Raw genomic sequence first — 25,157 nt, forward strand, 5'->3', positions numbered from 1 at the left:
GGAAGTACATTTAACACAAAATTAATCTGTCATTTATGGTCCTTCGGAATTATACTTACCACCAACTTAGGAGTATCCCAAAGCTCATGGGAATATGTCTTACCACCTCTGTCTATGCCTGATGTCATGTGGTAGTACACTGCACCAGGTGTATTAAAACTGCTACAACTGTTGTTGGAACACATCACTTCACTTCTGCAATATCCATTGTGTCCTGTATCAAATGGCTCTGAGCACTATGGGACTCAACTGCTGAGGTCATTAGTCCCCTAGAACTTAGAACTAGTTAAACCTAACTAACCTAAGGACATCACAAACATCCATGCCCGAGGCAGGATTCGAACCTGCGACCGTAGCGGTCTTGCGGTTCCAGACTGCAGCGCCTTTAACCGCACGGCCACTTCGGCCGGCCTGTCCTGTATCAGCGCATAATTATATTGTGTGACAAAGTTTTCGGGATTGCAGAATTGTTTTCACTTTGTAGTAAGTAAATTTAAATATGAGTAAAATATTTATTTTAAATAAAGTAAAAAAAAAAAAAAAAAATCGAGAACTGTTCATTATTTTGTACATGTGTGGCAACACACAACAGCTCACAAAATGGAAGTCGGAAATCCATTTGCCACCATAGTTTTAATACCTCATAAAAGTGCAAAGTTTTTTGGTCCTAAATCACAAAAATGAAATTATCAAACAATAAATACTGCCGCAGAAGTAGTTGAGTAGCACAGTCACTGTGGTGTAGTGGTTATTATACTAGACTATTGAATGGAGGGTTGTGAGTTCAAAACTCACCTGAACTGTAAAATTTTAGTTTCTATATTCGGTTCGAGGACATTCTAGAAGTATCTGCAAATGTCAAAAATCATTGTTCTGGAATGTTCTGTAACTGTGTATATACCGTATGTGTTCAGGCCGGAGGCAGTTCACTCTGCGCTCTTGTATCTGCAACTGCTGAATAAACCTTCATTATGTGAAGTTAGTGTTTGCCATTCATCTAATTAAACCTACTTCTACGTGACATTATTCTTGTAGAGACGCTGGTTAGTGGAACTTGTGATAGTGCACATTGATGACCCAGTGGCTCCCATCAGGCCACGACAGAGCTGCCATTTGCGTGGCGCAGAGTTCGAGCCATATTCAACAGATCGCAATCTATCAGAGACAGAAAAAGACATTACGATGACACCAACTGTGTGCCACCACATGAGACATTCTTCCGATGGCCAAGATCCGATGGTTGAAGATATATGAGCATGTAGCCAAATTTAACAAATGGGATGACACCGTGTGTTTGACTAATGTATTTTTCTACTTGGAGGGCACTGCCAAGCAATGGTATGAAAACAAGGAGGAGAAGTTAACAAGCTGGGAAGTATTCCAGGCGGAACTGCACAAGTATTTTGCCGACACAATATGACAGAAGTGCTAGGCTGAAGATAAATTACAGTGCAGGGCATAGTATCCAGGAGAAAGTATAGCATCCTACATTCAAGATGTCTTGGACCTGTGTAAAATAGTGGATGCTAGAATGGAGGAGGAAGATAAGGGTGCACATCTCATGAAGGGTGTTGCTGAGGACATGTATCAAGCCCTACTGCTGAAGGAGGTTCCGACAGCAGACGACTTCATAAAATGGTGCCAATATATCGAGACAATGCATCGAAAAAGAACTACAATGTAGAAGTTTGAACTGCTTCAAAATGTCGTATCCGTGTCTATGATGGAAGATGATTTCGTAAGTGTTCTTAGTCAGATAGTGAGAGAGGAAGTTCAGAAGGCACTTGGATTGCACGATGAGCAAAAAACCGAGATGCTTCAAGAGGTCGTAAGGGAAGAAGTGGAACAGAAATTGAACCCAATCTCTCATCCTTCATTTTCCTTTGAAACGGTGAAAAAGTAGAGACGCAGGTGGAGCTACATTCCTACAAAGCCGCATGAGGAACCTTCTTTGGGCACCAAGGAAGACTGACGTCTGGAGAAACCAGGATAACCAACCACTATGTTTCCACTGTGAACGACCGGGACATGTGGTGCGCTATTGTCGAGAAAGGCAGCGGATATTTGATGACGCCTGCTCGAGAAGACAGCAGACCGATCTTAGCCGACGTCAACTCCGGGACGACGAAGATGAACAAGATGATGTGGGTGCAGGATGATGTAGGTCACCATTGCCGCAAGCTAGCCGCTGGAGAGGATGCTCCCCAACACACCGATCAAGGTCTTCATTGCTGTTTAGAAGCTCCAGCCAATCACCTAGCCGCCGTAACCTAGAAAACTAAAGGGTGCGACCGTCCTTGGAAGTGAGGCCACTGAAGAGAAAAAATCCTCCGCCGTTGATCACTAAAAAAATGATAGGCAACCACATAGATATCCTTATGGATGGCTGACCAGCCCAAGCTCTTGCAGACTCTGGAGCATCATATTCAGTCATTTCGGAGAAGTACCATTGCCAGTTGCAGAAAACCGTATTCATAGACAACAAAACATCTCGGCTGAAGGTGGCTAATGGGAAATACGTAAAACCTACAGTAAGATGTGTCATTTGTGTGAGTATAAGTGGCCATACAGAGTACTGAGAATTCATCTTCTTGCAAGAATGTAGTCCTGACGTCATTCTTGGATGGGACTTTTTGATAGCTTCTCAGACAATTATAGAGTGCGATCGCTTGAAGATTATGCTAGATGAAATGAGATACTGTAGACAGGAAGATGCTCATCCGAGTGCGGAGACTGTGCTGGATGAAGCGGTCATTCCTGCAGTCAGCACTACAAAGGTAACTGTCATCTATCATGCCATGCATCAACACATGGATCTTGTAGTGCAATGCAAGAGAAGCATACCACTGAAGAATAGCTTGGTCATCCCAGCCTCTGTCGTCTCATTTAAGAATGGATTCGGTGAATTGTGGGTAGTTAACTGTCGCCGAGAACCATAGAGCCTTCCAAGACGCATGTGTGTAGTAAACGCAGAGCCGTTAATTGCCAAACAGGTGAGCATCATAGAAACATCCCATGCTGACTCTGTGGGCGAAATTGGCTCTACCACTAAGAGACAAGATCTCCTAGCTCGACTATCACCAGATTTCACTAAGCAACAGAAGCAGCTAATTGCCATTCTTCAAGAGTTCTCTGAATGCTTCAATCCACAGGTGAAGAGCAAATTAGACAAATTGACAGTGAAGCACCATCTTAGCATTGGAGACCATCAACCAATGAGCCAGAGAGCATACCATGTGTAAGCAACGGAACGTCGAATAATTTGCGACGAGGTAGAGATGATGAAGAAGGAAATCATTCAGCCTTCACAGAGCCCATGGTCGTCACCAGCAGTTCTAGTCGGGAAGGAGGATGGCAGTTGGTGCTTTTGTGTTGATTACAGGAAGCTTAATAAGATAACTAAAAAGGACATTTACTCTCTTCCATGAATTGATGATACACTAGATTGTCTGAAGGGTGCTAAGTTTTTCTCAACCATTGACATGTACTCGGGATACTGGCAAATTGAAGTAGATGAGGCTGATCATGAGAACTGTATTCATTACCCCTGAGGGCCTGTTTGAGTTTAAGGTAATGCTGTTTGGTTTGTGTAATGCACCAGGAACTTTTGAATGGATGATGGATAATCTTCTAAGTCAGCTGAAGTGGACAATGTGTCTTTGTAATTTAGATGACATTATAGTGTTCTCAGAGACATTTGATGAACATATAAGAAGACTGAGGGCTGTTCTTAAGTGTCGCCAACAAGGCAGACTGAAACTTAATCCAAGAAAGTGTCTCTTTGGAGCAAAAGAAATCAAAATACTTGGACACCTTGTGCCAAATGAAGGTGTGCGGCCAGACCCAGAAAAGGTGAGATCTGATGCTAAATTTATCTCGGGTGGTACTCAACAAGATTCTTTAGATGTGCTGCGAAAAGCTCTGACAGCTGACCCTGTACTTGGTCCGTATGATGAGAGAGCACTTACAGAACTACACACAGATGCCAGTGGGTATGGGATCGGTGCTGTTCTGGTGCAAATTTTGGATGGAAAACAGAAGGTTATAGCCTATGCTTCCAAGACACTTACAAAAGCAGAGAGAAACTACTCAACTACAGAAAGAGAATGTCTTGCTGTGATCTGGGCCATGTGCAGATTTCGACAGCATCTCTATGGAAGGCCATTCACAGTTGTCACAAACCATCATACACACTCCGCAATTTCTCTGGCTTCGACGAATCTGTCTAATGTCCATTTATAGATAGCTTGTAAGTTGTCAACTCCATCTCTTCCATTTCGGATGTCTGCTTCCCACCTCCTCAATATGTCCTTTCTAGTTAACATTTAAGCTGCTCCCTTGGTCTGCAGTGTTTTAGAGTCCGATTAAGATGTTGTTTTGCCATTATATCTGTAGTTATTTTGACATTGAATAGTACTTGCTCTAAAACTTTACATCTCTTTTATACAGGCTCATATGCGAAATCTTCTTGTCCTGATTTCACAGGTGATTATGTTCATGCGCTTGGAAGTTTTGGTGATATTGCTACTTCCAACAAAATTTGGAAGAGTATTGGTTTCATTTTCATAGGCAACCTCTTAGACTTCTACTAAAGTCATTTCTTGGTGCATAATTGAAAAGTGTTGATACAGTTCATTGCTAATTGAAAGAGATCCGTCAGAAATAATGCGCTCACAGCTGGTAGTGCAAAGCCGTGGCTTTGAAATAAATTTGAGAACACTTGCACAGCGTCAGTGAGTTTAGTTTGCTCTCTTCACTCGTGTTTTCACTGGTATCTGTTAAATCATTGTCATTTTGAATTTCCTATTCCACTGCTGAACTTGAAGTTGTTGATTCTCTGCCATTTTGTAAGGTCATTTACACACTCACATCGTCTATGATGTGAAATAGTTTGATAAAGTTCTATTCGCTCGCCAAGGAGCTCTCAATGTGGAATCTCTTGATTTGTGAATTGCACTGACAGTTTAATTGGATAGCGGACTGCTCATCAGCTGAACTTGCTTGCTAGACGTGTAGAAGACACAAGCTACAGCATGAAAGTGCAACTCGAATAATAATTTTGGGCTCCTTATTATACAGGGTGCGGCAGAACCAACTAATCAGTTTCTATTGATTACCGCTGGGGCTGTGGTGGGAAAGGGCAGCGGCACGTGTTCTGCCTTTGTTCAGTCGTTGACCCCATTTCAGCAGCCAGCATGGTCTGGACCAGCGCACATTGTAGTTTCGCCGTTCACACTTATGAAAACAACAGATCTGCGATTGCTACACAACGAGCTTTTCGGCAACAGTTCAACATTCCACGCAACAATGCCATTCCTAATGCAAACACAACTCGGTCCTGGATTTGGCAGTTGGAGGAAACTGGTAGCACACTAAGAATAGATACACATGGCCAACACAGATCCATCAGAACGCCAGAAAATGTGCAGCAGGTGAGAACAGCAGTTCAGCAATCGCCGCAATGTTCTGCTCGATGACATGCTGTTGCATTGGGGATTTCAGACTGCGGCTTGAGAAGGATTCTGCAGTGCGATTTGAAGTTCCATCCTTTCAAAATAATGATTGCTCAAGAGTTATACCCAGCAGACTACGCCAACTGTCAAAATCTCTGTGAGCAAATGCTTGCTCAGATCCCTCTGAATGCAGCTTTTTTCAGTGGTGATGAGGCATATTTTCATCTTAGTGAATGCGTAAATAAGCAAAACTTCTGCTACTGGGCTGAAAATAACCCCCGAATCAATCATGGAAGACTGGAACATTCTCCTAAAGTGACAGTGTGGTGTGCCATATCACAATTTGGCGTTGTAGGGCCTTAGTTTTTGAGGAGGAAGGAGTGACCGTGACAGTGAATTCCACACGTTATGTTTCAATGTTGCAAAATTTTCTGCAACCCAGAATGGATGAGATTGTTGAAGAAAATGGACTGGGGGACTTGTGGTTCCAACAGGATGGAGCTACTGCTCACAAAGCTCTAATTTCACTTGATGTTTTGAGAGAAATGTTTCCGGGACACCTTGTCTCTTTGAGGGGTGATGTCGGGTGGCCTGCGCGGGCACCAGATTTGAGCATTTGTGACTACTTTTTTTGGGGATAACTGAAGGAAAAGGTTTTCAAAACCTGCCCTGACACCCTACCAGAGTTAAGAGCAGATTATTGACGAAGTGAATGCCATACCTGCGATATGTATGCAAGAGCTGCTCAAAACTAAAGGGATCATCTACAACAATGTATTGATGCTAATGGTCGGCCGCCATCTTGAGGACATTATATTCAAAACTAAATGAATGTAAAATGGTATATTGTACTAATTTAGAAAATAAAAACATTTTTTCTCTATATATCCAGAATTACTTTTTATTGCTCCTTAAAACTGCTTAGTCAGTTTGGCTGCATCCTGTATTAATAAAAGTTTGTTTTTGGATGATCTTTTAATTAATAACTTTGAAAATACAATTTTCTGTCACCAATTTGGTCTTGGTTTTTTTCCCAGAAACTAGGGACTGTCTACCTGACATGGGAGACAGTGGTGGAAAAATAACAGTAAGGGAATCATCTGAGGCCCTGTAATTAGAAAGAGTATACTTTAAATACTTTAAAGAGTTTAGATTTGAAACAGTCAAGTGCCAGCAGCCACGGTAATTTGAGCTCCAATTGTGTGTATTGTAGTTATTGTGGTTTAAAAGTTCATACTTTGACGTGTGTCTCATGGTGTTGGTTCTCTGTCCATCAGTGTTTTAACTGGCATGTATTGTCCTGATGAGGGTTCGCGGCCGCCTCACGCGTGCCTATGCACATGACTGACCCTGTTGAAATCCCACCACGGTTCTCTTTACCAATTGTTGAGATGGGTTGGCATGTTTACTTTGAACAAATTAAGAGTGCTTAAAGTGGGCAAACCTGTCTGAATACCATGTGCATGGAATAACGACTCCATTCTATTTTGTTTTTAGATCTTTTAATACATAGCATTGAAAATAAGAGTTTCTTTTATCAACTTGACCTCGATTTTTTTTTTTCAAAAACCAGCGGGTGTCCAGCAAAAAACGAAATGTCTTTTATTTTTCAATATAGAACATCCTTCAAAAACTTGATCAAAATTGGTGATCCACGTGTTAGATGCTCCCAGTGTCAGTGTTACTTTTTACTGTCACAAACACTTTTGTGTGACCTGATGTGTGTATTGTGATTGTGTGACAGAAGGAAACAAAGCAGGCATCATGCTGATTTACATGTTTGCAAAACTAAAGTGCATGTTTCGTGGTTTCTGTACTTATCTATGCAAATCGTAAAAATGTTCAGTTAACACTGCTTTAAGGTTCTCTTGAAAACTGCTTTTGGTACCATTTGATTTGTAAATGTTTCGGAAAATGAGATGCCAGCGGATGAAACTGTTAATGCCATTGAAAGTTTATTTTTTAATGGAAAAACACATTTTTCATGAGGAAACTAGCAAACTTTTCACTAATGTGAAGACAAGTTCTTCAGGTGGAGTTGAAGTAAACATTCAAACATTTGACACTGTCTGTAATAGCAGGTCTCTGCGGTGCAGATATTCTGAAGGGATGCAAATCTGTTCATAATTTTGTGGAACAGAAACTTTCAATACCAGCAGCAAATGTGGATGTTGTCAGATGTCTGGTGTTGAGATGAAATCAACACATTCTTTTGACAAACTTTCAGCATTGTTTGGTTGCAGATTTCTGCTGCACGTTAACCTACACATAAGCAGCTAAACACACACACACACACACACACACACACACACACACACACACTCACTCTTTAACATCTACTTTTATGTTGTCCAAATATCTAAATCCACTCCTGATTTTTGAATATGTAAACCTGCACACAGTTATATGACGTCGGTTAAACATGCTGTTTTCTTGGACTGGTATGTATGGACTTCAGCAAATTCCATTCCAAGAACAGTACTGGTGGTTTGGGTTACACTACTAATAGCAATGTATTTTCTGAGTGACAGCACATTGTGCAAACCGTAAGAATTGATCAGCAGTTCCATTTGGCTTAATGTCCCATGATTTATCTTTCAGACATAACACTAATTTGTTAATTGCCATAAACATTACACCAATTTTGTTCATTGTTTTTGCAGTAGTATTTGGAGATGTATTTAGCATTATTATTATTATTATTATTATTATTATTATTATAATTAGGTATAACAAAATTTGAAGTTAAGCGACAAGTGCGTAATATGATTTAAAATATTGTTGACAACATGAAGGATGAAGAAAATTAATGTAGCACTTCATTAACTCCAGATATCAGTAAATTTAACCAGCCACTCTGTATGGTTACTTTTGCACCAAAACAATTGGCAACTTACTATATCACTTTAATTTTTTAATATTTTTATTTTGTTTAGGTTGTTAGCAGTCTGACTGAATGGAACATGAAGCTAGGAAGGAGTTTAGTAGATGTAGAAGGTAGAATTTTACCTCAAGAAAAAATAATACAGTCAGCTACTATTAAGTATGATGCAGGGCACGAGGCAGATTGGACGAGGCAGTTACGGTGTAAGTAAACTTTCTGATCTCACTTCTAGATTTCAAGGTACCATAGTCTGAAGACTTACATTTAAAGACACTGTAAGGTGAATAATCTCACAAGTTTGTAAGTGGCAGAACTATTTAACAGGCTGAAATTTTGGAGAAGCTACATTACATCAAAGATAAGCAATTGATGTGCTGTGAATGCACATTTATTTTAGACAAAATCACATTCCAATAGCAGTCACGGAGCAACAGGACTTCCTTTGGTTTATATCCTTGGACATGATACTTAATGAAGACAACAGTAAAATTAGAAAATTACTTGCATATGATTGTATTAACAGTCTTTCTTCCCGAGTACCATCTACAAATGAAACAGGAAAAATTTGGAGGGGGGGGGGATTCTAGTTTAATATGTATACACAGGTGCACACATTTTATGGTGACTTACAGGTTATGGAAATGGATGTATGCTATGCCACAACTTCTTTCATGCAAATTTTTGAATGAAATACGTATATAATGTTCTGTTAAGTTCAGAGAACCAGAGGTTGTTGAGAATTCTGAAAGTAGCTTTGGGCAATTACGACTAAAACTGGAGAAGGGAATACAGTAAACAAGTGGGTAGCATTGAGAGATGAAATGTGAAAACAGAGGATCAAATAGGTGGAAAAACAAGACCTAGTAGCAATATGTGCATATCCCAACAGATATTGATTTTAATTGATGAAAGGGGAAAATATATAAATGAAGCAAGCAAAGGGGAATATAAATACCTCAAAAATGATTGTCAGAAAGTGTGAAGTGACTGAAGTAAGAATTGTTAGAGGACAAATGTGAGTCTACCAAAGCAAATATAAGGGGTGGGGGAAGGGGGAGGGGAGACAGTACCACCTATAGGAAAAATGTGTGTGTTTGGAGAAAAGAGAGGCGATATGAGAGTACAGATGGAAAACCAGTATTAAGCAAAGAAAGAAAAGCTGATAGATGGAATGAATATATGCAGGGCCTAGACAACGAAAATGAACTTCCAGGCAACATTTTAGAAAGGGAAGAGAAAGTAGTTGAAGGTGTGATGAAGGTGCGATACTGAGAGAACAACATGGCAGAGCACTGAAAGACATAAGTCTAAACCAGGACACTGGGAATAAAAGACATTCCATCAGAACTACTGATACCCTTGGGAGAGCCATCTATGACAAAACTATTCCACCAGGTGGTGCAAGATGTAAGAGATGTGGGAAATAGCCTCAGATTTCAAGAATGTAATACAGTGCACTCCCAATTATTCGTGTGTAGGTTATCAAGTTTGCAAATTATTTGAGCCCCTAAAAAAATACTTTTATTAGGAAAAGAGCAATAAACAACCCACTGCTTGGCAAGTGCCATTTCCATTGTTTAAACGACTATCACATGACAACAAGGAGCAGTTTACATTATCAGCCAGCCTGTTCCGTGTAAATCGGAAACAAACTAAGTTTTCTGATGTTAATTAATGTGTGTCAATGAACCAAATCTAGAGATTTGTAAGAAGAGATGTCAGAGAAACAAAAGAAGCTTGTTGACATTAAAACAAAAATTAGAGGTGTGATTTCCCTAAATCGTTTCAGGCAAATGCCGGGATGGTTCCTTTGAAAGGGCACGGCCGATTTCCTTCCCAATCCTTCCCTAACCCGAGCTTGCGCTCCGTCTCTAATGACCTCGTTGTCGACGGGACGTTAAACACTAACCACCACCACCACCACCACCACCACCACCACCACCACAAAAATTAGATTTAATTAAAAGATTTTAGAATGAGGAAACTGTTGCAAGACTGTGCTGGTTATGGTTTTGGAATGCAGACTGTTCAGGACATCAAAAAGAATAAGCAGAAAGTACTGGATTTTGTCAGGAGATGAGATCCTAGTTCCAGGCCATCTGTATGAAAAAGCATGGACAGATCTACATTTGATGGATGAGATGCTGCTCTTTTGCAATGGTTTAGAGCCGAAAAGACTAGAATGTGTCATTATTTTGGGTAGGATGAGTGCCAGAAAAGATAGATTTTTTTCATGAAGCTGTAGGGTTCGAGGAAGAATTTAATGACATCATGAGATTTGCGAACCTACTGTGCAAGGAGAGTGGCTTAGTTCAAATTTTGCAGCAGCTGGTTCTACTGGAAAATGGTTCCAGATTTTTGTGGAAGAAGAGAATTTCGCACCAGGTCAAATTTATGATACAGGTGAAAGTACACTCTATTGGAAGTGTCAACCAACCAGAACCTTTAATTTTAAGAGCAAAGTTCATGGTCATGCATATAGGTTGTCTAAAGAAAGCATTACAATTTTGTGCACCACTAATGCTTCTGGGAACCATAAAATGAAACTGCTAGAGATTATAACATAAAAAAAGAACATTCAAGGATATCACAGCTAAGGATCTTGTGCATTATTGCAACCAGAAAGGAGTGTGGATGGATACTGAAATTTTCACAAACTGGTTACACAAGCATTTTGTACCACAAGTTCGACAATTACTAGAAGAGAGAGAATTGCTGCAGGATGCTGTTCTATTGCTTGATAATGCCACTTCACATACCAAAAGGATAAGTTGTATCTGATGGTGGTCTCATTGTAACTAAGTTTTTACCTCGTAATATGACTGCCTTATACAGCCAATGGACCAAGGTGTAATTGCATCGATAAAAGGGTGCTACTGGGCTGGTATACCATTCGATGGGGATTATTTGGTGCCATTCTCGGAGAAAGTTGACAATTTTGGATTCCATACACGGGATTTCTGATACCTGGCAGGAAATCGGGCTACAGATGCAAGTTTGGTCATGGAGAAAAATTCTTAGATATACTGAAGAAAGTTATTTTCAAGGTTCAGTGATGAAGAAATAACAACTACACAAATAATGAATCTGGTAATTGATTTAAATGGCTTCAAAGATGTTCATCAAGAAAACTTGAGTGAGAGGCTGAAGCTCGGAACAGTGAACCCTGCTTCCAGTACCTGAGTGACTGCTGCTTCACAGCAAAACAAAGAGGACACTGAATGTGAAAGTGGAGATGAAGACAACATCACAGATTATTTAAAAAAAATAAACGTGCTTACTTTACCTATGCACAGAATTTGGATAAACTTTTGGACAAATAATACAGGTTTGAAAATTGGTAGATTATTCGTGTTTCTTGATTATTTGTGGATTTTTCTCCCCCATATTAATCCAATTAATTGGAAGTACACTGCAATTCCAATTCCAAAGAGGCAGGTGCTGGCTGTCATGTGCGAATATTACCCAGCTATGAGTTACATAATTTAAAATCATGGTTGCAAAATACTGATACGAATTATTTACAGACAAATGGAAAGTCTAGTAGAAGCTGACCTCGAGGAACATCATTTGGGTTCTGGAGAAATGTAGGAACATGGGAGCCAATATTGACCCTACAACATACCTAGCAGACATGTTGAAGAAAGGCAAACATATGACTATAGATTTTGTAGAATTAAAGAAATCTTTTGACAGTACTGACTGGAATGGGCTCCACGAAATTTGAAAGGTAGCAGAGTAAACAACTTCTACATTAAGCAGAAAGCAGCTATAAAAGTCCCAAGTACATGCAAGAAGGCTGAGAAGGGAGTGAGACAGGGTTGTAATTTATTCCTAATGATGATTGTATACATTGAGTTAGCAGTAGAGGGAACTTAAGAGAAATTTGTGGAGGGAATAGAAATGCAGGAAGAAGAAATAAAAGCTTTGAGGTTTGCTGATGACATTGTAATTCTGAGACTGCAAGGGACTTGCAAGAACAGTTCAGTGGAATGGACAGTTTCTCAACAGCAGGATATTAGATGAACATCAACAAAAGCAAAACAAGGGTAATGGACTGTATTCAGATTAAATTAGGCAGTGATGAGGTAATTAGATAGGAGGAAAATGACACTAAAAAGTAGACGTTTTGCTATTTTGGGCAGTAAGATAACTGATGAAGGCTGAAGTAGAGTGTATATAAAATGTAGACTGACTAGACAAGAAAAAAATTATGAAAAGGAGGAATTTCACTAACATTAAATGTGAATTTAATTTGAATTGGTCTGCTGGAGTGTAGCCATGTATGAAAGCGAAATGACACATCAGTTGCATCAAGGAATCAATTTAATATTGGAGGGAAGTGTGTGTGTGTGTGTGTGTGTGTGTGTGTGTGTGTGTGTGTGTGTGTGTGTGTAAATAACAAAAAATATTTGGGTGGAATGAAACATGAATGCTTTTCACATGATGTAATAGTACACGGAATATAGTGCGAAATCTTCTAAATGTTCTGTGTATTATTGTTTGCAGCAAATCCAATGTTTGTGTGTTGCACTCTAAAGAACTGGGTTGTCATAAGTCCCTCAAGATGTATGAGGGATGCAGGATCATTTGTGCAAACACTTCAGCGAGCTGCCGGTGGTATGCGGATCAACATGCCAGAACCCTACTAGTGAGTACTTCTGTAATCTCTCTCTCTCTCTCTCTCTCTCTCTCTCTCTCTCTCTTGTGCGCGTGCATGTAGGACACAAGTATGACCCATTCTTTAGTACTACCGAAGTGTTTGAGATCACAACTATGTCAGATTAAATGAAGACATTAAAGCATTCCTGAGTGCGTGTTTTTAATGACAAAATTTTTGTCATTACCTTTTCGAATTCATTTTGAAGTGTTACTCTTTGTTATATCACATTCACTGCTCTAGAATACACCTAAAAAAATTACAGGAAAAATTTACACAAATGTTTTCTCTCCCTGTGTGTGAGTGCGTGCATGCGTGCGTGTGGGCGTGTGTGTGTGCTTCTGTAATTTTTTTGTGTGTACTCCAGAGCAGTAGAGCAGTGAATGTGATAGAACAAAGAATAACACTTCAAAATGTATTTGAAAAGGTAATGGCAATTACGTCATTAAAAACACATACTCAGAAATGCTTTAAGGTCTTCATTTAATCGGACTTAGTTGTGATCTCACACTTGGGCAGTACTAAAGAATAGGTCATACTAGTGTTATACATGCAGTTTCCTTTACAGATGAACTACATTTCTCCAATAAAATTATCCCATTAAACTGAAGTTGACCATTTGCCTCCCTACTACAGTCCTTAATGCTTTTTCGATTTCATATAGCTTACCAACATTATACCCAGTTATTTATTCAGTGTGACTGTCTCAAGCAGCATACTTTTAATACCGTATTCAAACACTGCAGGATTGTATTTCATACTCGTCTACATCAATTTAAATCTTTCTACATTTAGAGCAAGCTGCCATTCATCACAACAAATAGAAATTTTGTTTCAGTCACCTTGTATCCCGTTACAGTTACTCACTGATGACATCTTCCCTTTCATCAATGCATGATCAGTGTACAACCGCAGATTGCTGTTCATCCTGTTGATCAGTGCATTTATGTATATGGAGAACAAGAGCAGTCGTATCACCCTACCCAAGGACACTCCTGATGATACTTGTCTCTGAACACTTGCTATCTGGGACAGCATGCTAGGTTCTGTTACTTAAGAAGTCTTGGAGTCCATCGCATGCCTGTTAACTTGTTCCTTTCTTTTCGGTCTCCCTCCCCCGTCTGCATTGGGACACTGTGTGGAATGCTTTCAGGATATGTGGGAATAGGATCTGCCTGCTGTTGCCTATTATCCATTGTTGGCAGTGTACCATATGGGGAAAGGACAAGCTGAATTTCAATGGGTCAAGCTTTCTAAATCCTTGCTGATTTTGTGTATAAAAGCTTTTCCTTCTCAAGGAAATTTAGTTTATTCAAACTGAGAATGTGTTAAAGAGCTGGCCACTGTGCCAAGTGGTTCTAGGTGCTTCAGTTCGGAACCGTGCTGTTGCTACGGTTGCAGGTTCAAATCCAGCCTTAGGCATGGATGTGTGTGATATCCTTAGGTTAGTTAGGTTTAAGTAGTTCTAAGTCTAGGGGACTGATGACCTCAGATATTAAGTCTCATAGCCCTTAGAGCCATTTGAACCATTTTTGTGTTCAAGAATTCTGCAGCAGATCAGTGTTAAAAATATTGGCCTGTAATTTGGTAAGTCCTTTGTTTTACCCATCTTATATACAGGAGACAGCTGTACTTGTTTTAAGTCACTTGGGCTTTGTGCTATGCAAGAGATGCACAGTAAATGCAAGGTAAGTGGCTAAAGCTGTAGAGTACTCTCTGTAAACTGAACGGGTATTCATTCTGGACCTGGCAGCTTAATTGTTTCCAACTCTTCCAGTTTCTTCTCTACACCAGGGATGTCCATTACTATTTCCATCATACTGGAGTGCATGCAAAAGTGTGTTTGCATGATTTTCTTGCACAGATATGAGAAACTTAAAATTTCAGGTTTCCGCTTGCTGTTTTCTGTAGCCACATCAGACTGGTCAAAGAGTGGGTGGATGGAAGCCTTCAAGCCACTTAGTGAGTTTACCTAGGACCAGAATTTCCTCAAGTTGTTGGCAAGATCTTTTGCTAAGGTATGAGAGCAGAGGTTGTTGTCTGCTTGGTGCATTGCTTTCTTTACAGACCAGCAAATTCTGTATTAAATTTTGCCTTTTGTCTTTTGCACTGAACTGAGTGTGCAGCAGTCTCTGCTTCCTTGACGTTTTCCGGATTTTGTTATTTAACTACAATTGGTCTTTTCTATCCTTAATCCACTTACTCGACGCATGCAGTCTGTTTAAACTTTGCCTGTAATTCCTCTATGTTCATTTACTGGAACTAAATGATGTCAATCCATTGTCTAAGTGATTTGCTAACTACTCCTTATCTGCTCTTTCTAGCAAAACTTCTCTCCTAGCCTTCTTGAGCGATTTGTTAACTTCAGTAACCATTGTCAATATATCATGACCAGTGATCCTTGTCAACTGACATCATCCATAAGGTGAGCCTGTTTGCAGCTAAGAGACTTAAAATATTTCCATTGCGCATGGGCAGTTGATATAGCTGCTCAAGACACATTACAGAAAATATCTTAAAAAATACTTCACCATCTGCCTGTCTCTACCAACTGCAAAGGATCCATAGACAGCCCAATCTGTAAGTGGTAGGTTAAAGTCACATCCAGCTAATACCGCTTGATCTGGGTATTTATGCACTATGGAGCATAGATTTTCCGTGAATGACAATAAAAGTTTCACAGCAGAATCGGATGACTGGTAAAGACATTAAACAATTACCTTGATTTCACCTGTACCTGTTAAATCTTTAGTCGGACCCTGTTTCATCCTTGATAGACAACATTTTTGTCAACTTCAGTGAAAAGCCCTCCCCTCCTATGGCATCTAATCAGTCTTTTCTATGCATGTTCTGTGACTTCCTGAATATATTTGAGCTTTGTACTTAGTGTTTAAGCCAGCTCTCGGTTCTGAGAGTAATTTGAATGCAGCAACTTTCCTAGAGGGCAATAAATTTAGGAACATCATTATGAATACTTCAGCAATTTACGGTTATAGTACAGTAATGTATTTAGTCTCCACGTGGTCAGATTTCGCTATCAGTGTGTCAACTGGTGAGTGTTCATCGGAAGACTTCCGACTATAGTGTAGCCTAAGAAGTCCCCATATGCACTCCACAAGCACTCGGCTTCTCAAATAACTGCTTTCTTTGTATACTGCATCCCTGTGCTATCAAGGGGAATCCTGCAAATTCTCCACCCCATAATGCATGTACAGAAATTTGCAGTCGAGATGGTCAGCTGATGAAGCCTTGAGACCTTCCACTCGACTTCAGACCAAAGGACCCTGGTCAATTCTGGGAATGATTCTGCAAATTGTAAGATCTGCTTGCACCCCATATACGAGGCCAGCAGTCTTCACCCCTTCTGCCAGCTGCCTGTATGAACTGGCAGTGCCCTCTGAATCCAAGTGACCAGAGTTGGTGGTGCTGATGTGTGCCACAACTTGCAGACAACTTCATACTGCATGCTTCGTTGCCATAGAGGGGGTCACCTCCACATCTCGTATGAGGCTTCCAGTAGACAAACTGAGCGCAAATCGGCTTTCTTAATGGCTTTAGATGCTATTTTCCCAAGGGGCTCCATAAGATCCCTAACATTAGAGCTTGAAATAAGCCTTAATCAACATGAATGAGTTACCACTTGCCACCCTCACTACAGTGAGGGCTGATCTAGTTCTTTGGGTACACTAGATGATGCCTCGGCATCAGAGTCTGTGGGTGAAACAAGTGACACCTTAAATGTCCCATGTGATACAATGATTCTCCATGTGATACAATGAATCTCCATTACTGCTACACACTGAGGCAGCAACCTGGAGACAGATGATCATGGCCAAAAGTGTCAGGCTTTTTGTCAATTGGCCAACTCATCATGCATCTGCACTCAGCATGCACGCATCCTACCCATCCTAGTATGACCAACTCAAGAAGTAAACTATAAAAGTACACCGAAAAGCTAAAAATGCATCTTGCTACCCTCCTGACGTGACACCAATGAAAGTTGATAGCTTACTGATGTGTGTGGCAGGCCATTCAAAGGAAATGACAACTGTGTTACTGATTGCATGACTACACTTTATGGTTATTAAAATATGAAATTACATCTCATAAATACAAAAACAGAGGGAATTTAAGAATTAAACTATGAAAAATATGGAAAAAACTAAATACCAAACATGATGCTCTACCGGTGCATCAGACACAACAGGGTCAGTTTTTCAACCCCTCTGCATAGAAGTTCTCACTAGGGAATTGAACCAATTGACACTGGCAATTGTATATCTTCAGACTGTCATCCACCAAGTTGTTCAAGGTGCAGGAAGAGATATCATTGTTTGGTGTGAGGTTTAGACTGTTTGGTGAGTGGTAGAAAAATTCCCACCAGGGGTTTTGAATCATATGCTGGGTATGGGCAGGGGAGTGTAGACTCAAATCGTTATATGTACGGGAAGCTGGCTAAAGCTGGAAATAACTTCAGAAGAAATTTTTACAAAGGACCTAACTGTGTTCAGATACACTGAAGTGCCAAAGAAACCTATATAGGCACGCATATTCAAATACAGACACACGCAAAGAGGCAGAGTATGGTGCTGTGGTCGACAATGCTTATATAAGAAAAGTGTCTGGTGCAGTTGTTAAATTGGTTACTGCTGTTAAAATGACAGGTCATAAAGATTTGTGAGTTTGAACATGGTGTTATTGTCAGCGGACGAGTGATAGGACACAGCTTCTCGCAGGTAGTGATGGAAATGCGTATTTTCCCATACGACCATTTCACAAGTGTACCGTGAATATCAGGAATCCAGGAAAACATCAAATCTCCGACATCACTGTGGTCGGAAAAAGATCCTGCAAGAACGGGACCAATGACGATTGAAGAGGATCGTTCAGTGTGACATGTGCAACCCTTCCTCAAATTGCTGTAGATTTCAGTGCTGAGCCATCACGAAGTGTCAGCATATGAACCATTCAACGAAACATCGGTATGGCAGGGTGTATATGACCCGGGACATCCGGGAAAAACCCGGGAATTTTTTCGCCCGGTAGGAAACCTAGAAAAACCCGGGAATTTTTTAGAGTTCCGGGAATTTTTCATTGCTTGAGTTACCAGTTAAATTTTTGTGATTGTGAATGGTAAGAACCAATACTCTCATGAAGGATATTACTGTATCCCGCTTCTGCAGAATTATACTGCAGCAACCATACATGAACGAGAGAGAGAGAAAAAAAAGAAAAAAAAAAAAGAAAATAAAACTTAAGTCGCAAAGGAAATACGCCATATACAACAACAAAACACAGTGCTCTTACAAGCGTCTGCCAACCAAAGTGTGTCAAAGGCTTTAGGAACAATATACAGTGCTTACTAACAACAAATTGCCTCTGATGAGTGTGATGTAACATAATCTTTTGCGTTGAGGCAGTCAATTTATTTGAAACGAAGTGTTTAATTTCACACTGTTGGCTAGTTTCAACTGTTCGCTGCATCTGAAGTGCAAGTTTCCATCTTCTAGCTCGTATGGCATTATGCCATAATAAAGAACCAAACATGAGATAATACGGTACTGGTACTCCAAGAAAATTTACATCCGAATGTGGACACACGATTGTGCACTTTAAGCCGAATTATGCATTTTAGTATGGTTCACAAGTTTCATGACATAATGCAAGATTTTTTTAACGTTTCACACGTACGAACATGCGGCCTTTCTGCGTCATCGTAGCTGCGCAAGTGGGGTGATGCCTGTTATCTGGCGCTCTCTGGCGACTGCTGAAACGAACCAATTTCTAACAGGTCACAGGAAAATATTGCGAATGGTGGTTTGAAAAGTGTTACTTTGAAAGTAAATTTTCTTGTACGCAAAATGAACTACGTGCGAGAATGTACAATGAATTTCTTAAATCACAGAGCGTTTGACTCTCATTTAAAAATCAACTCTTTGAGGACGACCATCTTAAAGGATTTCGAGCCTAGACCAGACATATACGTCGTTATTAAAAATTTTACTGACACATTTGTGTGATGTATCGTTAAGTGTAACACTCGCGAAAAGATCAGCATTTTATATGCTCTTGCAGCTTATTAATCTTAGAGACCCATATTATTTGTGAAAGCTTTGTTTTTCTTGTAGCAACACTATGTATATTAATGTAAACCATTAACTTCTCTTTTTTGTGTGTTCGCATTGTTTAAGTGATCTTGCTATTGGTTGACTACATCACGTGCCCTATGCTGTCATGAGGTGGCGAGATCACGTGACATGAGCTATGACTGGCTTACAAAAGCGTATCGCAATCTCAATTTCATTGCTTCGGAAAATAACATGCAGTGTTTGGTGGAATTTGAATTTATACCTCCGTGAAAAATGCAGCGTACATGTTGCTGCACATCAAAGATCTTTCCACAACGTGTTTTTTTCCCCTGGGTTTCGTTTTCTAAAGTGCCGGCAGATTCTACATCTGTGTAGAAAACCATAAACATTCAAAAGACTGATAAAAGTTTTACTGTGCCGAGGAAAAGTATACTGTCACTTAACACGGATAAAGTGTATTTTCAACTGGGAAATCCGGGGAAAAATCCGGGAATTTTTTTTCCTTGTCCATGTATACACCCTGGTATGGACTTCCAGAGCCGAAGGCCCACCCATGTACCCTTGATCACTGTACGACACAAAGCTTTATGCCTCACCTGGGCCTGTCAACACTGACATTGGACTGTTGATGACTGTTGCCTAGTCAGATGAGTCTCATTTCAAATTGTGTTGAGTGGATGGATGTGTATGGGTATGGGGATGACCTCTTCAATCCATGGACCCTGCATGTCAGCAGGGGACTGGCTGTTCAATCTGGTGGAGGCTCTGTAATGGTGTGGGGCATGTGCAGTTGAAGTGATATGGGATCCCTGATATGTTTAGATACGATGGTAACAGATGACATGTACTTAAGCATCCTGTCTGATCACCTGCATCCATTCACGTCCATTGTGCATTCTGACAGACTTGGACAATTTTAGCAGAACAATGCAACACCCCACACGTCCAGAATTGCCACAGAGTGGCTGCAGGAACATTCTTCTTAGTTTAAACACTTTTGCTGTCCACCACACACCCAGACATGAACATTCTGAGCATGTCTGGGATGCCTTGTAACGTGCTGTTCAGAAGAGATCTCCACCCCCTCGTAGTCTTACATATTTATGCACAGCACTACAGGATTCATGGTGTCAGTTCCCTTCAGCACTACTTCAGACATTAGTCATGTCCATGCCACGTCATGTTGTGGCACTTCTGTGTGCTCGTGGGGGGGGTCCCTCCACGATGTTAGGCAGGTGTACCAGTTTCTTTGGCACTTCGGTGTAGTTGCTGATGGAGTGTTTATTGCTTTCAGTAGTAATTTACCATGTAGGCTATTCAAGCTGCAGTGTATTGGGCTTCACGTGGGATATGAAAGTCGCTCTGTTTCGCATCCTTAGCGCTTATCATTATATGTTACATACTTTTCTATATTATTGTAGTTAATTTACCTTATAACCATGTATTATTGTATTATAACTGCTTCTCTTGCATTGTAATATAATTTTTTTGTAAAATGGTGATGTCTTGGATACGATAAATAATAAATAATGTAGTGAAATTGAAGTAGATGGTTTCTGTGACTTAGTGTGGGTAGATGTTATGCTTGATAACTGGAATAAATTAATTACTGGTTTCTGTTACCAAACCCTTGATCAAAAAACGCATTTGACCACCTAGCAACAAATAATCCTGACCAAATAGATAGACACGATAGACACGGGGATTACTAACCACAAGGTTGTTGTAACTTGACTGGATGCAGTAACATTTGAACCCACCAAAAAGAAACACAAAATACATGTATTTAAATAAGCAGATAAAAATTTGCTTGACCCTTTCATAAGAGAGCATTCACTCCTTCCAATCTGAATATGTAAGTGTAGACCAGATGGGGTTTACATTAAAGGTACTGCTATTGATGGCAGTTGAAATATATATACCAAATAAATCAATAAGACATGGTTCTGATCCCCATTGGTACACAAAATGGATTAGAAAACTTTTGCAGAAGCAGTGAAGAAAACATGATTTAAAAGAAGGCAAAATCTCAGAGGTTGGATGCAAGATGCTTTAAATGGTATCCTCAACGAAACTCTTACTCGAAATCTGGTGTAAAACCCAGAGAGATTCTGGCCGTATGTAAAGTACACCAGTGGGAAGACGCAATCAATACCTTCACTGCATGACAACAAAGGTGCAGTGTTTGAAGAGTGCCATTGAAGCATAGTTAATAAAAACATTTTCCAGAATTACTCCACAAAAGAAAACAAAGTAAATATTTCAGAATTCGAGTCAAATACAACTACCAACATCAGTAACATGAAAGTAGATAGCCTTGGTGTAGCGAAGCAGCTAGCCCTCGGTCCAGATTGTATACCAGTCAACCAGTCAGGTTCCTTTCAGAGTATGCTAATAACAATAGTTCCATACTTAGCAATCATAGACCTATATCACTAACGTTGATTTGCAATAGGATTTTGGAACTTACACTGTGCTTAAACATTATGAATCACCTTCAGGAAAAGAATTTATTTACAAACAGACAGCACAGATTCAGAAGATAACATTCTTTTCTCACGAAGTAATGAGTGCTCCATTTTTTTAGATTTACGGAAGGCTTATGACACCGTTCCTCACAAGCGATTCCTAATCAAATTGCATGCTTCCGGAATGTCTTCTCAGTGATGTGACTGGATTCGTGATTTCCTGTCAGAAAGGTTACAGTTTATAATAATTTACTGAAAATCAAGTGAAACAGGAATGATATCTGGCATTACCCAAAGGAATTTATAGGTCCTCTGCTGTTCCTGATCTATGTAAATGATTTGGAGACAATTGGAGTAGCCATCTTAGATTGTTTGCATGAGGCTGTCATTTACCATCGTACAAAATCATCAGATCATCAAATAGAAGTGCAAAATGATGCAGACAAGATATCTGTATGGTGCAAAAACTGATAATTGATGCTAACTAATGAAAATTGTTAGTCATCCACATGAGTACCTAAAGAAATCCACTAAATTTCGGTCACACAATTAACCACAACAAATCAAAATGCTGTTAATGTTTACACTAACGAATAACTTAAACTGGAACGATTGCATAGATAAGGTTATCGGGAAAAGCAAACCAAAGACTGTGATTTATTGGCAGAACACACACAAAATGTAACAGGTTACTAAAGACATTGGTTACAGTAAGCTTGTCTGCTCAGTCCTGGAACATTGCTGTGTGGTGTGGGAACTGCATCAGGTAGGATTGAAAGAGGACATCGCAGAAGTTCGAACAAGGGCAGCTCGCTTTATATGACTGTGGAATACGGGAGACTGTGCCACAGATACAGTACACAAATTGGGCTGGCATTCATTAAAGTGAAGGTGTTTTCCACTGCAGAAGGATGTTCCCACGAAATTCCAATCACCAATTTTCTCCTCAGTGTGTGTGAAAGTTTTTTGGCACCTACATAGGGAAACATGACATCATAATAAAATAAATCGGAACTCGCATGGAAAGAGTTAAGTGTCTTGTTTTTCCTAGGTGCTGTTAAAGAGTGGAACGGTAGAGAAGTAGATTGAAGGTGCTTCGATGACCTGTCTGCCACTCACTTTACTCTGAATTACAGAGTAATCATGTAGATGCTCATTGTTCTGAAGGAAAATTATCGTGGATGACATTTCCCTGTGCTGTTCATTTTAGATGGCTTGTCTCAATTTGGTGAGCATTTCACAGTACATGTCGGCAATGATTGCCGACTCACTTGGCGTGAAATCAACCGAAACACTACTCTTTCCATCCCAGAAAATGGCAGGCATCATTTTATTCAAACTGAGTAAGGAGATTCATTACATATTTTTGGTTTTGGCAAAATTGAGTGGCGTCACCACATTGACTGCTGTTTGTATTGTGTTTTGATGTAGGAATTGTTGCCTTTAACGATGTTGGAAAATGAATCATCTCCGTGTTGTCGATAGCAATTGAAAATCAGATGTCTGTCTGTCATTCATTCCCTTTTGTGTTTTTCAGTAAGCATTTAAGATACTCATTTTCCACATAATTTGTGATTCTTTCCTGTAACAGTTGTGCAAGTAGTGGTGCACCAAGCGTGAAGAAATTTTTCAGCTGGATGACCAATTGTTAGATGGCAGTCAGATTGCAATTTTGGTCAAGTTCTGCACGATTTCATAACTGGGCCTGCCAGTCTGCTAATCATCCTCATTTTCACGGTGACCAAAAAAGTCTCAACATCATTTTCTAGCCTTTCTTGCCCTATTGCTGTAGATCCACAGTAAAAAATCATGCAGACAAGTCGAATCACAGCACATACTTCGCAACTGGTGCAGTAATGATTTATGATTTTCTTTCAATCACAGTTTATGACTACTGAATCAAAGCAATGGCATGTGTGACTTTGCAATCAATCAATTGATTGCATTTGTGCATCTTTGTTCTCAGCAGCCAACATTTATATTGCAATAAACTGCCCTTTTTTCCAAATATACCACATGCATTCTGTGACATACATTAAGTATGTATGGGATTCTAAAAAAATTCTTTGTGAAAGAGTATGCTTATATTTATCTCAAACATTATTTGTTTCCAATGTTTGTCATTGATGTAAATTTGATGAAACTGTTTAGAAGTTGCCAGTTCTTTAAAGTTTTCTCCTGTTTGTAGCTCTTGCTCATACTGAGATGTGAAAAAATTTGCAGCAGTAAAAATTATGGGATCTCAATATGTGCAATTAAAACCATTAGCTGGACCAGAGTTCAAACATATACTGCTGCCTTTTGTTGCCTAAGCTCTTACCTTCTCAACTATTATGAACCCTCCTAATTGTGGGTGAGGAAAAAAACTGTTGCATAATATTAATAGGAAGTAATGGCGAATTAACAGTTGGGATGTGTTTCATAATCCAGTAATGTTCTCCTGGTATCACTTTTCTGTGCTCTTCATGAGTTTACTTACTTTTCCAAATGGTTGAAAATGACCACTAAACTTGTGCGCTGAACACTTAATGCCGTTGTAATGAGATTTTCATAATGATTCTCAAGCCTCTGTGACAGCATTGAATTTGTGTATACTTATTTTCACGTGATTGTAGAAAATAAGGCTGAGTAATGCGGGATGAAATTCTTGTACAACACAATATAGCTAGATTGTTAAAAGTGCACTCCGTGAAGTTTACCATTTTGGTTAAACTTCGTTGGTTGGATGGCTGATTCAGGGGAGATCATCCAACATGGATATCACGATCGCATCGGATTAGGGACAAAAATAAACAATTGAATGACAAAAAAAAAGGAAGAAGTGTGTGTAAAGAAAGAAGTCAGTTACATGACAACTGCTTATTACAGTAATTAAAGCAAGTCGTAATTCAGGAGAGTAGTTGAAGTAGAAAATATGCCAGAAACTATTTGTTAGCTGTGTGAATGTAAATTTATTGTTAACTTGTGTGTCCCATTCACCTCTTGGGTTTTATAGTCGTGGCTGGTTCAAGAACATTTTTCCATAGAAACAGTTTATTATTTCATCCCCACCTCCTTCCGTGGGACACTTCGACCCATGTCAGTTAAGTTTTTGCTTCTAATTGTGATAAGCACTGTATACAAATCTTCCATTTTGGTGCCACTGATGCCTCTCTCAGCTTGGTGCCCCAAGCAGTGACTTGGTCACTGTTAAACTGGCCCCGAGTATTGTAAAAATGCGGGGATATTTTAGTTCATCTTGTTTGGTTTATTGTTGGTATAAAACTGAACAATACAAATTTTGAGTTCTGATGTTGATTAAAAAAAAAAAAAGTAATCCCAACACGTAGATTAAGAATTTCGTTGACTTAAAACTGAGATATATTTCTTGCTTCTACTCACAACCCATCCTTTTAATGGCATTTTCATTTTATGCGGCTTCAAATTACTTATGATCATTATTTATCAGAGGATAAATTTTCGTACATTTAAATATGGGGGGATGTGGGCAATATTTACAGAAGTTGATCGAATTTTTGTCTTTGGTGGTGGCATAATCTGTTGGCAATCAAAGGATCTGAAATATCAGGCTGCAGATTTGTCAGTTTTTAAAACAGTCTGCTT

At 39.6% G+C, this 25,157-nt stretch overlaps 1 protein-coding gene across 2 annotated transcripts in view; it reads left to right on the forward strand.

Annotated features, from left to right (window-relative positions):
* Window positions 1-25,157, forward strand: part of LOC124612999 (piwi-like protein Siwi) — a 133,634-nt gene that overhangs the window by 77,693 nt on the left and 30,784 nt on the right. For both annotated transcript variants that reach the window (XM_047141551.1, XM_047141549.1), the window contains exons 10-11: window positions 8,390-8,540; window positions 12,847-12,988. In XM_047141551.1, coding sequence (XP_046997507.1) covers window positions 8,390-8,540; window positions 12,847-12,988 — 293 coding nt within the window. The remainder of the gene's footprint in view (window positions 1-8,389; window positions 8,541-12,846; window positions 12,989-25,157) is intronic.

The sequence above is a fragment of the Schistocerca americana genome, chromosome 4 (genome assembly GCF_021461395.2).
Source record: "Schistocerca americana isolate TAMUIC-IGC-003095 chromosome 4, iqSchAmer2.1, whole genome shotgun sequence".
NCBI lineage: Eukaryota > Metazoa > Arthropoda > Insecta > Orthoptera > Acrididae > Schistocerca > Schistocerca americana.